The following is a 15,000-nucleotide window of genomic DNA, read 5'->3' on the forward strand; positions in this document are numbered from 1 at the left end:
CGCTGCCTCGATGCAGCAAATGAAACGGTTCTGGGGGTCCAAACATTGCCATTCTTTGGTCACTGGAGGAATGTCGACCTTAATTGTGACACCATGACATGTTAATGAGAAAGCTGAGCTTGTTTCATACAGTACATGACTCCCTCAGCCGTCTCCAGTTCAACACACATGAGCAGCTAAAATGACGCACTTCACGTGAACGATGGTGGCCTTGGATAGACAGATTAGAATTGTTTTATTGCCATTGTTTGAGAACGGGTTCACAAACTAGGAATTGTTCTTGGTACAATCGTGCAACATAAAACACATAACACAGAATAGGTAATACAAATGAGCTGTAACTGAGCTATCAGATCTTATTATTGTTCATGAGTCTGATGGCCGAGGGGAAAAAACTGTTCAGGTGGCGGAAGTTTCCTCAGCTGCCGCAGGAAGTACATCCTCTAATGGGCCTTCTCGATAAGGGGGCTGATGGTCGACTTCCACTTGAAGTCCTGGGTGATGGTGTTGCCCAGGAAACGCAAGGAGTCCACGATGGTGACGGGGGTGGGAGAGTCCATCAGGGTCAGGGGGGATGGTGGGGCTGTGACTTTCCTGAAGTCCATGATCATCTCCACTGTCTTCTGGGCGTTCAGCTCCAGGTTGTTGAGGCTGCACCAGGATGCCAGCCGATCCACTTCTCTCCTGTAGGCGGACTCATCGCCACCCGAGATGAGCCCGATAAGGGTGGTGTCGTCCGCAAACTTGATCAGATTTACAGACTGGTGACTGGAGGTGTAGCAGTTTGTATACAGGGGGAAGAGCCAGGGGGAAATTACACAGCCCTGAGGAGTACCAGTGTTCGTGGTTTGACTGTGCGAGACAATCTTCCCCAGCCGCACGTGCTGTTTCCGGTCCATCAGGAAGTCAGTGATCCATCTGCAGAGGGAGTCGGACACGCTGAGCTGGTAGAGCTTGTCTCGTAGCAGTCCAGGGAGGATGGTGTTGAAGGCACAGCTGAAGTCCACAAACTGGATCCTGGCGGAGCTTCCTGGGGATTTCAGATGGTCTAGGATGAAGTGGAGGGCCAGGTTCACTGCATTATCCACAGACCTGTTGGCTCTGTAGGCGAACTGCAGTGGGTCAAGGAGGGGGGCGGTGATGTCCTTGAGGTGGGGAAGAACCAAGCGCTCAAAAGACTTCATGACCACAGACGTCAGCACCACCGGCCTGTAGTCATTAAGTCCTGTGATCCGTAGTTTCTTGGGGACAGGGGCGATGATGGAGGTCTTGAATCAGGACGGCACGCGGCATAGCTCCAGAGAGGTGTTCAAGAACTGCCGGCGCACATCCTCCTTTTGGATGGAGAGGGCAAGGCAGGAGGGGTCTGTGGAGTACTTTGATGAAGTGCTGAGGTCGTTGGTGCTGGGAGGGGCAGAGCTGTGAGGAGCTGATGGCCGTTTGTAACGACAGTAACGTGTATTGAGGCCCTGGGCAAGAGTCCAGTCGTTCAGGGCCTGGAGGGCTTTGGGCTTATAGCTCTTAAGGGCCCTCAGCCCCTCCACACGGCTGCAGAGTCATTGGAGCTGAACTGTTCCTGTAGATGGTTAGAGTACACAGATTTTGCTCTCCTCACTTCCCTGCTGAAGTGGTACTTCACTTCTCTGTTGGTACTCTAGTCCCCGCTCCTCCGCGCAGCCTCCTTCTCCTTGTGCAGCTGTCGGAGCTTGGGTGTGAACCAGGGCTTGTCGTTGTAATAAAAGGCCCTGGTGCGCATTGGAATGATGCGCGCCTCATTGAACTGTATGTATGAGGTCACAGTGTCCGTATACTCGTCCAGATTGTCCGTGGCCGCTCCAATTCCCTCCCAGTCTGTCGTCTCCAACAGTGCCTCCACAGCCTCAGCGGTGTACTTCTTTATTGTTCTCATAACAGGTTTAGCCAGTTTCAGTCTCTGTCTGTATGAAGGGATTGAGTGCACCATCACGTGATCTGATAGTCCGAGAGCAGCGCGCTGGACTGCATGGTATGCCCTGCTTATTGTGGTATAACAGTTAACAAAGTGTTCTCTTCTCTGGTCGGGCATTTAATAAACTGTTTATACTTGGGTAATTCCTGGCTCAAGTTTCCCTTGTTAAAGTCACTAAGCACGATAACGAGAGAGTCCGGAAAGGCCGTTCCACATGTAAGATCTGGCCTGCAAGCGTGCGCTGAGCCTTGTGCACATCCGCGCTTGGCAGTATGTAGGCAGCCACCAGTATGAATGAAACGATCTCAAGCGGTGAGTAAAAAGTCTTACGGTGACTGAAGAGATATTCCAGAGGGGAGCAGTGTTGGGATATCACAGTCACGTCTGTACACCAGCTGTTGTTGATGAAGAAGCAGACTGCACCGCCTCTTGCTTTGCTGGAGAGGCCCGGGTCTCGGTCCGCGCGGAGAAGATTAATGCCCTCCAGGTGAACCGCACCGTCTGCGACACTCGCGCTCAGCCACGTCTCCGTGAAGCACAAAACACAAGACGAGGAAAAGTCCTTGTTTCTTCTCATCAGCAACGCTAGCTCGTCCATCTTGTTGGGAAGTGAGCGGGCGTTGGACAGAAAGATGCCAGGTAAAGGGGATGGTTGATCTAATGTTCAGTAGCTCTTCACGGGTCTAAGAGCACCAGGACACACAATTTACGCACAAAAACAGACAAAACAGAGCACACGAGAGCACCGATGGCTTGGCGCCATCATGTGCAATTTGAAGATAAGACAATTCTCACAACAGACCACAACTCTTGAACGCATCATAATTATCCTCTCAATTCCCCCCAAAATGGATTAACTCGCTGGAATAAAAAGACAATATAACATACATCCATAAATCTGGATGCATATGAAAAAGGGCAATATATTTATCTGTACAGTAATCTATTTATATATGCACCTTATTGCTTTTTTATCCTGCACTACCATGAGCTAATGCAACGAAATTGTGTTCTTATCTGTACTGTAAAGTTCAAATTTGAATGACAATAAAAAGGAAGTCTAAGTCTAAGTCTAACTCTTTATTCACTAACATTCAGACAGTACAATAATCATAGTTCCTTCAGCTGTGTGACACTTAATACATAACTTTCTATCTACCGTACCCATTTTAAACAACTGTGACGGTGTGAAATACAGTCTATTCAATATGTTTAATTGACTCCGTTTATTTTGAATGCATCTAAATGATGCAAATATCATTGTAGGATGTTTCTTTTTGAATGGAAGAGTAAATGTAGATGTGAATGGTGTACAATGTCAAGTTGTTTATGGGTGTATTTACTATCTGTATCTTGTTTGCTATGTTATTGCAAATACTTTGAAAATGTGCCCTTAATTCTTACTATACTTAACTTTCACCAGATTTTAAACAAATCAATGACTTCCAGTTGTAAAACTTTTAAAAATGTTCCTGTATCATATTAAGACAAAAAATATTCCAAAATGCCCAAATATTGGGAGAATTTTCTTAAGCAAATTTTGAATATGCAAGTGAGTCATAACCTGTGATTAATCATGATTTTACATTAATGCAGCTGAGATAGGCTCCAGCACCCCCCGCATCCCCAAAAGAGACAAGCGGTAGAAAATGGATGGATGGAGAGAAAAAATGATTTTATTTTTTGTTTATCTGCCTTTCTGTACTGGTCAGAAGAGGGGAAGCCCTTGGTCGTCTGGGGCTCTGGCACTCCTAAAAGACAGTTTATTTACTCTTTGGATTTGGCTCGCCTCTTCCTGTGGGTTTTAAGGGAATATGCAGAGGTGGACCCGATCATTCTTTCTGGTGAGTCTTACACATGTGTGCTGCTTCAGAACAAATTCAAGTGCAAGGTAATTACTGTGTTGTTTTTCTGTTCCAGTTGGTGAGGAAAATGAAGTATCAATCAAAGAAGCAGCAGATGCAGTTGTGCATGCACTGGACTTTAAGGGTGAAGTGGTTGTATCCTTACAGGAAAATGTTACCTTTTGGGGAATTTTGCACATATTTAAGGACACTCAGGTATTTCACTAAATTGTCCTTACAAACGCCAGCTAAGATAAAGTAGTAGGTATGGGAATGGAAAACCGGTTCTTACTCAGAACCGGTTCTTCAAACCATTCCCTTAATTATGTCTGTGAGCGAAAATGTAAACAGCCATAAAAACGGCACCCAGACAGCAGAACGCTCCTAAGTTTAGCTACATTTTACAAAAAAAGATTGGAACAGCGCTAATTGCAATAATTGCAAAGTTGCTATTTTACCAAAAGGCTGAAATAGGAGCAATATGCTGAAACATTTTAATACACAATATACAATCACTGTAAAAGAATGTTGTGGTTTTGAACCGCTACGATTTCATCCCAGCAGTAGTAATGCTAGCACATCATCTGCTGTAAAAATAACAGGTACTAACTAACACTACCTATTATATTATCAACATTTGCCTAATTGTCAAAGCAGCTAGTACTTGTTAATACAATTTTGGGGGGAATTTTGCCTATCGTTCGCAATCATCATTAGACAAGTAGACAAAAGGTTTTTGTTTTTTTCACTTTCAAGCATATATAAATCAGCTCGTTCTAGGTGGCTAGCAATGCAATGCAAAGCAATCAGTTGAACATTTAAATCTCTTTATAATGCATTCAAAAACCGCTAACAATACTACACGTATGTTTTGTAACCTGTTTAATAACCAAGCTGTAGCAACATTGTTATTGTAAGAACAAGCACGGAGGAACTATTTTTGTAGCGCAGTAACACATTGGCGTGCAAGAAATAAGCTAGCTTTTACGACAACACGAATTGCGTGGCGTGCTACGGTATTACCCGTTAAAGCTAACCACGGCAAGAAATGAGCTGGCTTTTACGACAACACGAATTGCGTTTGAGTTTGTTATGCACAACACTGCGATAGGACAATATCCTGTACTGACTGAAAAACATGAATATCATTTTACTGTATCTGTTAAGTATTAGCCCACATTTCATGTTTGTTTGTACACAGCTTACTCGACAGTGTATGCACTGTAGTGTACGATGACGTTCTACATGTATTACACAATAGTGTAATAATACATAAAAAAGACGCGTGTTCTTGTCTCTCATATTGATTGTAAACGATAGACAAAATTCCAAAAAAAGTGCAGATTTCCTTCTTATTTAAATTAATGCCTTCTCATTTAAACGAGTATGATAATATGTATTAAACATTTCTTTGTATGCTCTGGTTTGATTCAACTTTGATTGATTGATTTAGAGTTGTGTCCATATGGCTTGTTTGGCTGTTTGTGTTTTTTTTTTTTTTTTCATGGGTTTACTGTTTGCATTTCCTCTTATCCTTGGTTGTGGTCACCTATTGTTTAATTCCCTGACATGCCCTAATATGTCTTGCCTTATTAAAGTTGTTTGCCTTATTTTTCCGTTCACTGAATTAATTTTATGTTTACTAACAATGTTGTCATTTTTCTCATATAATCTGTAATTTCCTTCACCAACACTCTGCAGTACGATACCAGTAAAGCAGATGGGCAGTTAAAAAAGACGGCCAGTAATGCAAAGTTGTGCAGCTATCGACCAGATTTTTGCTTCACGCCCTTCCAACAAGGTCAGACTCTGAGAGGTTGTTGTAAATCAGTCACTTTTAATGAAGTTTTCTGGCTTACTATTCTGTTGCCATTCTAGCACTCAAGGAGACATGTGATTGGTTTGTCGCCAACTATGATACAGCTCGCAAGTGAAAACAGTTACCAAGTGGGGAAAAACAACTCAATCAGCAATCGGTTACAAGATGCTCAAACAGAAGTTGCAGAGAGCCAGGTTTGCATTACTGAGTAAACTGGATGAAGAATCTCATCTGCAACATTCAACTATGAAGAGTACTCTTATTTTTCCATCAGATGTGTATTGGTTTGTAACATTTTCACATTAAAAAGGCCTTGGCAAACTAAAAATCTGCACGACCTCTCTTGGTGATTGGAACAAGAACAATACATGTATAAGGTGCTACACTACTGTTGTATTAACTCCAGCAAAAGGATGCATACAGATAATATGAGAAAATGTGATTCTTCGAACCCCCACGTTTACATTAAAAAAGAATTGCATAATTTAACTATAATAATAATAAAGGCATATATTTATATAGCACTTTTCTTGACAAAATGTTTTACAGTAAACCCACCATTCATATACTCTACATCCACAAAACATGGTGGTAACCTACTTTTGTAGCCAAAGCAACCTGACAGGTGCAGCATGGAAAAGTGGCTGCCAATTTGCACCTACAGCATCTCTGACAACATCAAACATTCATTTGGCAATGGCAGTGGGAGCAAGGCAGGTGAAGTGTTTTCCCCAAGGATACAACAGTAGTGACTATGATTGCAGGAGCTGGATTTATAACATGAACTAGGGCTGGACAATTATGGAAAAATAATACCATATTTTTCGGCGTATAGAATAAAGAAAGAAAAAAACATATAAATCGCACTGGAGCCCGGCCAAACTATGAAACAAAACTGCGACTTATAGCCCGAAAAATACGGTAATCACAATTATTTTAATTGATGTTTTCTCTGTCGTCCTCAGACGAGCTTCCATCGGGGTCTCCAATTTTCCCGGGTCTCTATACACCCGACCAGCTCCAAAAACGTTCAGCTCCCACATACACACTTTGGTTCTCATAGGACCGGCCTGTTTGCCGGGAGGTCCCGATGTCTGTGGCAGTGGCCGGCCAGTCTTGTCCTCCTAATTGCTACCTTCTTGTTGAGCCTTGGCAGTTGCCAATACATGTCCTCGTTGGTGATGTGGATGTTCTGGTCCACATTAAGAACAGCTCGTAGCATTCTGGTGTAGCATCTAGGGGAGGGGTCTCAAACTCAATTTACCTGGGGGCCACTGGATGCAGAAACTGGATGAGGCTGGGCCGCAAGAAAAGATTTCTTAAAAAAATCTAACATGAATGAATGAATGAAATAAGTTTAATTCGGTCATATAATCAACCATCAATTTTCAATCCATTTTGTGTGACCAGTTTAAGAGTACAGACTATACATATTTAACAATCATACACATTTACACACAAAAGGAAAAGAAAAGAAAAAGCATAACCGAAAAAGGAATAGGCTGAAGCCAAAGCTTATATTTGCCTATCCTAAACCTTCACTGAAAATAAGATTACCTGGAACATCAACGTTAAAAAAAAAAAAAATCAAAATCAATGGGATGAAAGTAGTTGTTACTATATTTTATAATTTTCAATTATTTCACCTTTCAATGTTTTCTTAAACCTTAACAAAGAAGTACATGTCTTCAGCTCATCACTGAGCTTGTTATAAATGATAAATGGGTTATACTTGAATAGCACTTTTCTACCTTCAAGGTACTCAAAGTGCTTTGACAGTATTTCCACATTCACACACTGATGGTGGGAGCTGCCATGCAAGGCGCTAACCAGCACCCATCAGGAGCAAGGGTGAAGTGTCTTGCCCAAGGACACAACGGACTTGACTAGGATGGTAGAAGGTGGGGATTGAACCCCAGTAACCAGCAACTCTCCGATTGCTGGCACGGCCACTCTACCACCTTCGCCACGCCGCGCCACCATTTAACTCCTAAAACTGAAATACATTTGTATTTAATATTAGTTCTTGCTTTACTTATTTCAAAAATCAATATCCCCCGTAAATTATAGTTTTCTCCTCTTAATTGAAATAACCTAAGAATACAAGCTGGAAGGCTGTTGTTCTTTACTCAAAACATCATTTCCATTGTTTTTAAAAACACAATATCTGAACATTTTAACACATTAGAACTTATAAACAATGGCTTGGTATGTTCATAGTAGCACAGTTTGTTTATTATTCTAATGACACTTTTTTGGAGTTTAATTATTGGGTCTATGTTTGTTCTATAAACATTTCCCCAAACTTCAACACAATATGTTAAATATGGAAAAATAAAAGAATAATATAACATATGCAGACATTTCTTATTCAGCATGTGTTTTACTTTATAAAGAATGGCAATGGATTTGGATATTTTTCCCTTTATATATTATATGATATATTATATTATATATTATATAATAATATATATATATATTATATATGCAGTTTCCAACATAATTTATGATCAATTATTATTCCCAAGAATTTAATTTCATACACTATCAATTTCCACTTGATTTAATTTTAATTTTGCTTCACAATTTGTCCTTGCACCACTAAACACCATGAATTTAGTTGTCTTATCATTTAATGATAACTTATTGATATCAAACCATTTTTTTAGCTGAATCAACTCAACCTCTATGACCCTCAACGCTTCCTTCAAGTCTTCTCCTGAACAATATACATTTGTATCATCTGCAAACATAATACATTTCAATTGATTAGATACTGAACAAATATCATTTAAATATAGTAAAAATACCTTAGGTCCCAATACCGAGCCTTGTGGGAACCCCACAAGTTACTCTTCTTGGCTGTGATTTAGTCTTATGAATTTCCACATATTGAGATTTATTACTTAAATAACTACTTAACCACTGTTGTGAAACACCTCTTATGCCATAGTTTTCCAATTTTTGCAGAAGTAAGGAATGATCGATTGTGTCAAAAGCTTTACATAAGTCAATAAATACTCCAACGGTGTTAGGGATGTAGATCGATTACTCCTGAACCCATACTGCTGATCATTCAGTAGCTCATGTTTGTCAATGAACTTATCAAGTCTATTTACCAGAGGTGGGACCAAGTCATTGCTTTGCAAGTCACAAGTAAGTCTCAAGTCTTTGCCCTCAAGTCCGAGTCAAGTCCCGAGTCAAGACAGAGCAAGTCCGAGTCAAGTCCAAAGTCAAGACTGGAAAGTCTCAAGTCAAGTCCCAAGTCCTGCATTTTGAGTTTCGAGTCCTTTCAAGTCATTTAACCACAGACTAATATATCTACACAGATTGTGTATGCTTTTAAAACGCTGTATTTATTTATTAAAACAAGTGCATTTGAAATTGCAGGGAAAAACATAGTGCTGACATTGCACTTCAAAATAGCACTATTAACCAGTCATTTTAAACATGTAACTCATTCCTTTACAGAATAAACACATTTGAAAAAAACAAGTGCAACTGTACTTATTTGCACAAAAGTGTTAACATTGTATTTCAATGGCATATTGCATTGTAACTCGTTCCACAGCAGTTTCTATCCTGTTCTTACCTTATCTCATTGATCTCATCTCATACTGTATGTGTGTTTATGTGTGCGTACACATGAAAAACATAACAAATATATGAACATAACAATGAACAGAGTTGTACTTTTTAGATGTCAGGACCCTATGCAATATGTACACATATTCTTAATATATTTTACATTTTAACTGACCTTTATTTGACTATGTTTGTCTTTTTGTAGGTGGCTAAAATACGCGGTGCTGCTGACCACTGTCTAACTTTACGTTACTGTGTGTGATACATTGACTAACGTAATGTTACTGTGTGTGATACATTGACTAACGTAATGTTACTGTGTGTGATACATTGACTAACGTTACGTTACTGTTTGTGATACATTGACTAACGTTACGTTACTGTGTGTGATACATTGTCTAACGTAACGTTATGTGTAGGTACCTCATGCAACCCTGCTTAAAAAAAAATCACTTGACAAAAAGTATGAATAAGGTAGCAAACTGCAGTGGACGCAACAGATTGCCGTGTTTGCAATGACGTTGTAACCATAGACATCTTATAAGTAGACGCAGGTTGCTGTGACGTGAGCAATTTGGCCGCCATCTTGAAGTGGTGATGAGGAGCCGGCGAGCAGCCTAAACTGACAGTTGACAGGTAGAAAACAAAGATGCCGGGCTGGTGTTCAGCGTTTTCCTGCTCAAATGAGCGGACTGTTGAAAATAGGAATCGGGGGATTACTTTTCACAAGTAAGATTTAACATTAACGTACTATTGGTTGTATCTTATGAAAATAATATTACCACAGAGTTGAGAAGGATCAAAGATCTTCAATATTTGTATGTGAAAATCACAAATAAATCTTCTGGGGGAGGATGACGGCCCTACAGGGGTTTGGTTTACAAACTTTCAGCCCCACCTAAAACAAGATTCACCAGCCGCCACTGATTATGATGCATTCTCATTTTAGGCAAAGTATAAGACAATACTTTCTTAACAGTATAATTGTAACCAGGAATAAGTCTTCAAGTAACAATATTCAAATACTAACATTGTTGGGTAAAACAGAATTTGGTTTTATTCTGAATCCAGTGAAACAGATTGGTGGTTTTAGCTGATATGAAGACTTTCAGGTGTTTATATGTGTTTATGTTTAAGTATTTGGCAGACGCTTTTATCCAAAGCGACTTACATAAAATAATACATATAAAACAATCACTGCAAACATTATCATTTAAGGGAAGAATGTAATAGAAAATATCAATACAAAGTGTCAAGACAGAATAAACTCTCTGCTGCTGCAGCAACAGAGATACAGTCTATAGGTCCCTAAGATATATAGATATCTAATGTATTCATACATTGTTTATGTAGGATATACGCATGTATATATAACCTAATCATATTGTTTCTTCAACTTAAAAATAGTTTACCGTTTTTTCCCCTTCTCTGGGATTATATACCCAGTTTTGATCTCGGACGTCTGGTCACTTATAGCATATAAGAATATTATATTACTGTTAAGCAAACTATGAATACTAAAACACGCCAAAACATGTGTCTGTTATCATAGCTACACGTATGACAAAAAAAGGGGGTGAAAATCAGTGGTATTCAGTGAGGTAAGATAAATTAAATGCGCTGACAGTTCATTGCTCCTGCCAAATGAATTGCACTGAGTGGAGCGGATCACCACTCCAAGATGGCGGCGCCGCGCCACGTCTGCGCCAGTAGGCAGTAACGCTCCATGCTGCGTCTACTTATAAGATGTCTATGGTTATAACGTTAGCAGTGAGTTTGCAGCCTGACTGATTTAACTACACAGCAAATAAAAGTCACGTTACTTAGCCAATAAACGTTATCTTACATTCAAAACTTACCCTTCTTTGTGCAACTTCAAATGTTGAACGTTGTTGCGTCTCCGTCTGTAATATTCGAACTGCGTGATTTGCATACGGCAATTCGTTTTTTGTTGACCAAGTCGTAGTTTTTATACCCGAACGAAACCAACTTTGGCATAATTGTTGCGTTGTTTGACAACTTGTTCGGTGGTTGTACTGCAATTTGATTGGACGAATGCTGCGTGATGAAAACAACGTAGATCTAATTTGATTGGCTGTTGTACTGACAGCACACCAGCTGACAGGAACAACACGCTGAGAGACACAGACGAAGAAAATGAAAAATACGGAGCGCTCCCAAATAACTTTTTAAGCTTTGGATTTTGGGGAAAGTAGCAAGTCATGTCAAGTCAAAAGGCTCAAGTCCAAGTGAAGTCACAAGTCATTGATGTTAAAGTCTAAGTCGAGTTGCAAGTCTCTTTACATTTTGTCAAGTCGAGTCTAAAGTCATCAAATTCATGACTCGAGTCTGACTCGAGTCCAAGTCATGTGATACGAGTCCACACCTCTGCTATTTACAATTAATTTCTCAATAATTTTTGCAAATTGAGGTAATAGAGACACAGGTCTATATTTTGAGACCATATGTATATTCACCATTTTTATAAATCGGAATAACTTTAGCAATTTTCATTTTGTCAGGAAAAGTTTCAGTTGATAAAGATTTATTACATATATAAGTAAACGGCTTCAGGACCAGGGGCGCCGAAAAGGGGGGGTAAAGGAGACGGATTCTAGGGGCCCATGATGGAGGGGGGCCCAGAGAGGCCCCTAATGATGATGACATTATAATACAGAAAAAATAATGACACTGTGTTGGGAGCCCTGTAAAGATTCTTTTCATGGGGCCCAAAATCCCTAGCGGCGCCCCTGTTCAGGACACAATCCATCACTTCTTTAACAAGTGACATATCCAGGTTGTTACCATTGACATATTTTTTGTTTTTAAACTTTCTTACCACTTCTAACACATCACTTTCACAAACTCCGCCAAGAAACTTTGAATTTTTAATGTCAGATACACTCTTTAACTTTTTCTCATCATTCATATTAAAATTAATATTTTTTGCCAAATTTCGGCCAACATTCACAAAAAACGTATTGAATTCCTCAGCTATTTCTTCTATATTTTCAATAATTGAGTGGTCTTCTTTTACCAGATAGGCTGTAAAATCATTTTTGCTAGATTTTTTAATCATAGTATTAAGCACATTCCAGATTTCAATGATATTATTTTTATGTTTATGCAGCAATTGTTCATAATAGTTTTTTTGTTGCACCCTCATGATACATGTCAATCTGTTTTTATACTTTTTATATTTGTCCTAATTTTCCTTTGTTAGATGCTTAATAAATTTCTTGCAAAGCCTTTTTTTTTTTTTTTACAGGCTTTTACTAAACCCCTTGTTATCCATGGTTTCTCCCTCTTTTTAGTATTTTGCTTATATTCTCTCAATAGACAATGATGGTCATAAAGTGTCAGGGATATATCCAGGAATGTATCGTATGCTTCATTAGTATCCTCCACAAAAACATTTTGCCAATCCTGATTTAAAAGATCAGCCTTGAATGACTTAACTTCTTCTGGTGAATTTATTCTAACAAAGTTATTTATTTGTCTTTTTGTTTGTACGTTTCGCTCTTTGTTCATTTTGATCACTGTAAAGACAGGCAAGTGATCACTCACATCAGTCACTAAGAGTCCACTTTTTCTATTCCCATCAAATACATTTATAAAAATATTGTCAATCAGTGTTAAGCTGTCCTTTGTTATTCTGATAGGTTTTACAATTAGTGGAAAGAAACTCAAGCTAAACATAAGATTAACAAAATCAGGGGTTTTCATGTGATCATTGAATTTCATCAAATCAATGTTGAAGTCACCACAAATCAAGATCACCTTATCATTATGTCTTTCATATAACTCAAACATTTTCTTATTAAATTGATCAATGCATGATCCTGGAGTTCTATAAATACAACTAATTAATATGTTTTTGGATCTTTCAACACTGATTTCAATAGTTACACATTCCATCAGATTGTCAATAGCAGTTGTCATGTCAGCAATCAGCCTACATTTCAGAGAAGACATCACAAACAATACAACACCTCCTCCCCTTTTGTTCATCCTGTTTTGCCAAAACATTTCATATCCCTCTAATCCAGGGGTCTCAAACACGCAGCCCGTGGGCCAATTGCGGCCCACGAGACGTTATTTTGCGGCCCCCACCTTAATATGAAAGTTTAATGTTAGTGCGGCCCGCGAGTTTTAAACGAATGGCGCTTGACAGCGTTGTGTGCAGAGCTGAAGGAATCTACCAATCACGGTATGGTATAAGGCTCTTGACAGTATCGAGGGTGTGCCGTGCTGGCACTACTCTTAGTGTCCTCTAGAACAGGGGTCTCAAACACGCGGCCCGTGGGCCAATTGTGGCCCGTGAGACATTATTTTGCGGCCCCCACCTTAATATGAAAGTTTAATGTTAGTGCGGCCCGCGAGTTTTAAACGAATGGCGCTTGACAGCGTTGTGTGCGGAGCTGAAGGAATCTACCAATCACGGTGTGGTATAAAGGCTCTTGACAATATCGAGGGCGTGCCGTGATGGCACTGCCTTTAGTGTCCTCTAGAAACTGTCACCGCGTCATCTTTTCGCATCATAATTTTCTCCATACTAACAGAGTGCCGGCCCAGACACATGTTGTATGAAGCTTCTGCAGACACTCACATGTTATTGCAAGACATACTTGAGGAACAGCCATACATGTCACACTGAGGGTGGTCATATTTTATTTATTTTTTAGCACTGTTACAAATATACACCACACTGTGAACCCACACCAAACAAGAATGACAAACACATTTCGGGAGAACATCCGCACCGTAACACAACATAAACACAACAGAACAAATACACAGAATCCTTTGCAGCCCTAACTCTGCCGGGCTACAAAAACACCCCCGCTACCCCCAACCCCGCCTCCTCCCAACCCCGCCCACCTCAACACCCCCACACACACCTCAACCCCCCGCCCCCCCCATCTCCCGAATTCGGAGGTCTCAAGGTTGGCAAGCATGCATTGACGTCACTTGCGTGATGCAAGCAGAGAAACATTTTGCCGCTTTTCCACGACACCCGCACAAGCTCTTCCTCCCTCACTCCCTGCCTGCCTCCCTTGCTCGCCCGCCTGCTCGTTCCCGCCCCCGTTGTAAAAAGTCCGGGCGGGGAAGACGAGCGGTCCGGTAGCTTCCAAAGCACTCCGCCGAAGGACCGAGCGACAATACAAAACAGTGGTGCACTGGACCCGAGCGCTGATACTCCGACAGAGTCGCTGGGCGAATCAGACGTGTAACACGTTAGTGGTGATGTTAGCCCGTTCGGGGCTAATTGTGCTACCGTAACTGTAAACTCCACGGTGAACCGCCCCCCCTCCCGTTGGCTCCAGACAGAGACGATTTTTGATGCAATATTTCTTTGTTGAGCACAGGGGCACCCCGACGTGTCTTATTTCATTTCATTTCATTTTTATTTATCGCCTTCATTGATGTGCATCTTTGATCGATAGACAATTATACCTCAATTATTCAATTATACATTTACACACCAATGCCTGAGAAGGAGCAGGATGAAGAAAAATCTTTTATTTTTCTGCCCCCTTCAACATAATACGTAGTCTTACTTAATGATATCATATTAACCAACAATTACATCCAAATATAACGGAAAAAAAAAACACACAAAAAAAAGTGCAAAACTTCAAGATGTACAAACCGAACAAAAAAAACAAAATTAATAAACACCTCACGGGATGATACAAAACAAATACAAAACCAGGCAAAAAAATAAGTAAATAAATAAATATAAAGCAAAATGTAAACACTTATGGCTGTCCATATGATCTTATTGTTCTGTCTTTATATAT

General features: G+C 40.1%; 1 protein-coding gene across 2 annotated transcripts in view; it reads left to right on the forward strand.

The window, feature by feature from the left end:
- The window catches only part of LOC133616410 (GDP-L-fucose synthase-like), a 122,826-nt gene extending 116,887 nt beyond the window's left edge, over positions 1 to 5,939 (forward strand). The window contains exons 7-10 of one of the 2 annotated variants that reach the window (XM_061975611.1): positions 3,661 to 3,792; positions 3,869 to 3,948; positions 5,494 to 5,593; positions 5,671 to 5,939. In XM_061975611.1, the coding sequence (XP_061831595.1) occupies positions 3,661 to 3,792; positions 3,869 to 3,948; positions 5,494 to 5,593; positions 5,671 to 5,726 (368 nt within the window). In that variant the 3' untranslated portion in view covers positions 5,727 to 5,939. The remainder of the gene's footprint in view (positions 1 to 3,660; positions 3,793 to 3,868; positions 3,949 to 5,493; positions 5,594 to 5,670) is intronic. The other variant, XM_061975612.1, reaches the window with a different exon arrangement.
- Positions 5,940 to 15,000: the final 9,061 nt, after the last annotated feature.

Source organism: Nerophis lumbriciformis, linkage group LG14, assembly GCF_033978685.3.
Source record: "Nerophis lumbriciformis linkage group LG14, RoL_Nlum_v2.1, whole genome shotgun sequence".
In the NCBI taxonomy this organism is placed as follows: domain Eukaryota; kingdom Metazoa; phylum Chordata; class Actinopteri; order Syngnathiformes; family Syngnathidae; genus Nerophis; species Nerophis lumbriciformis.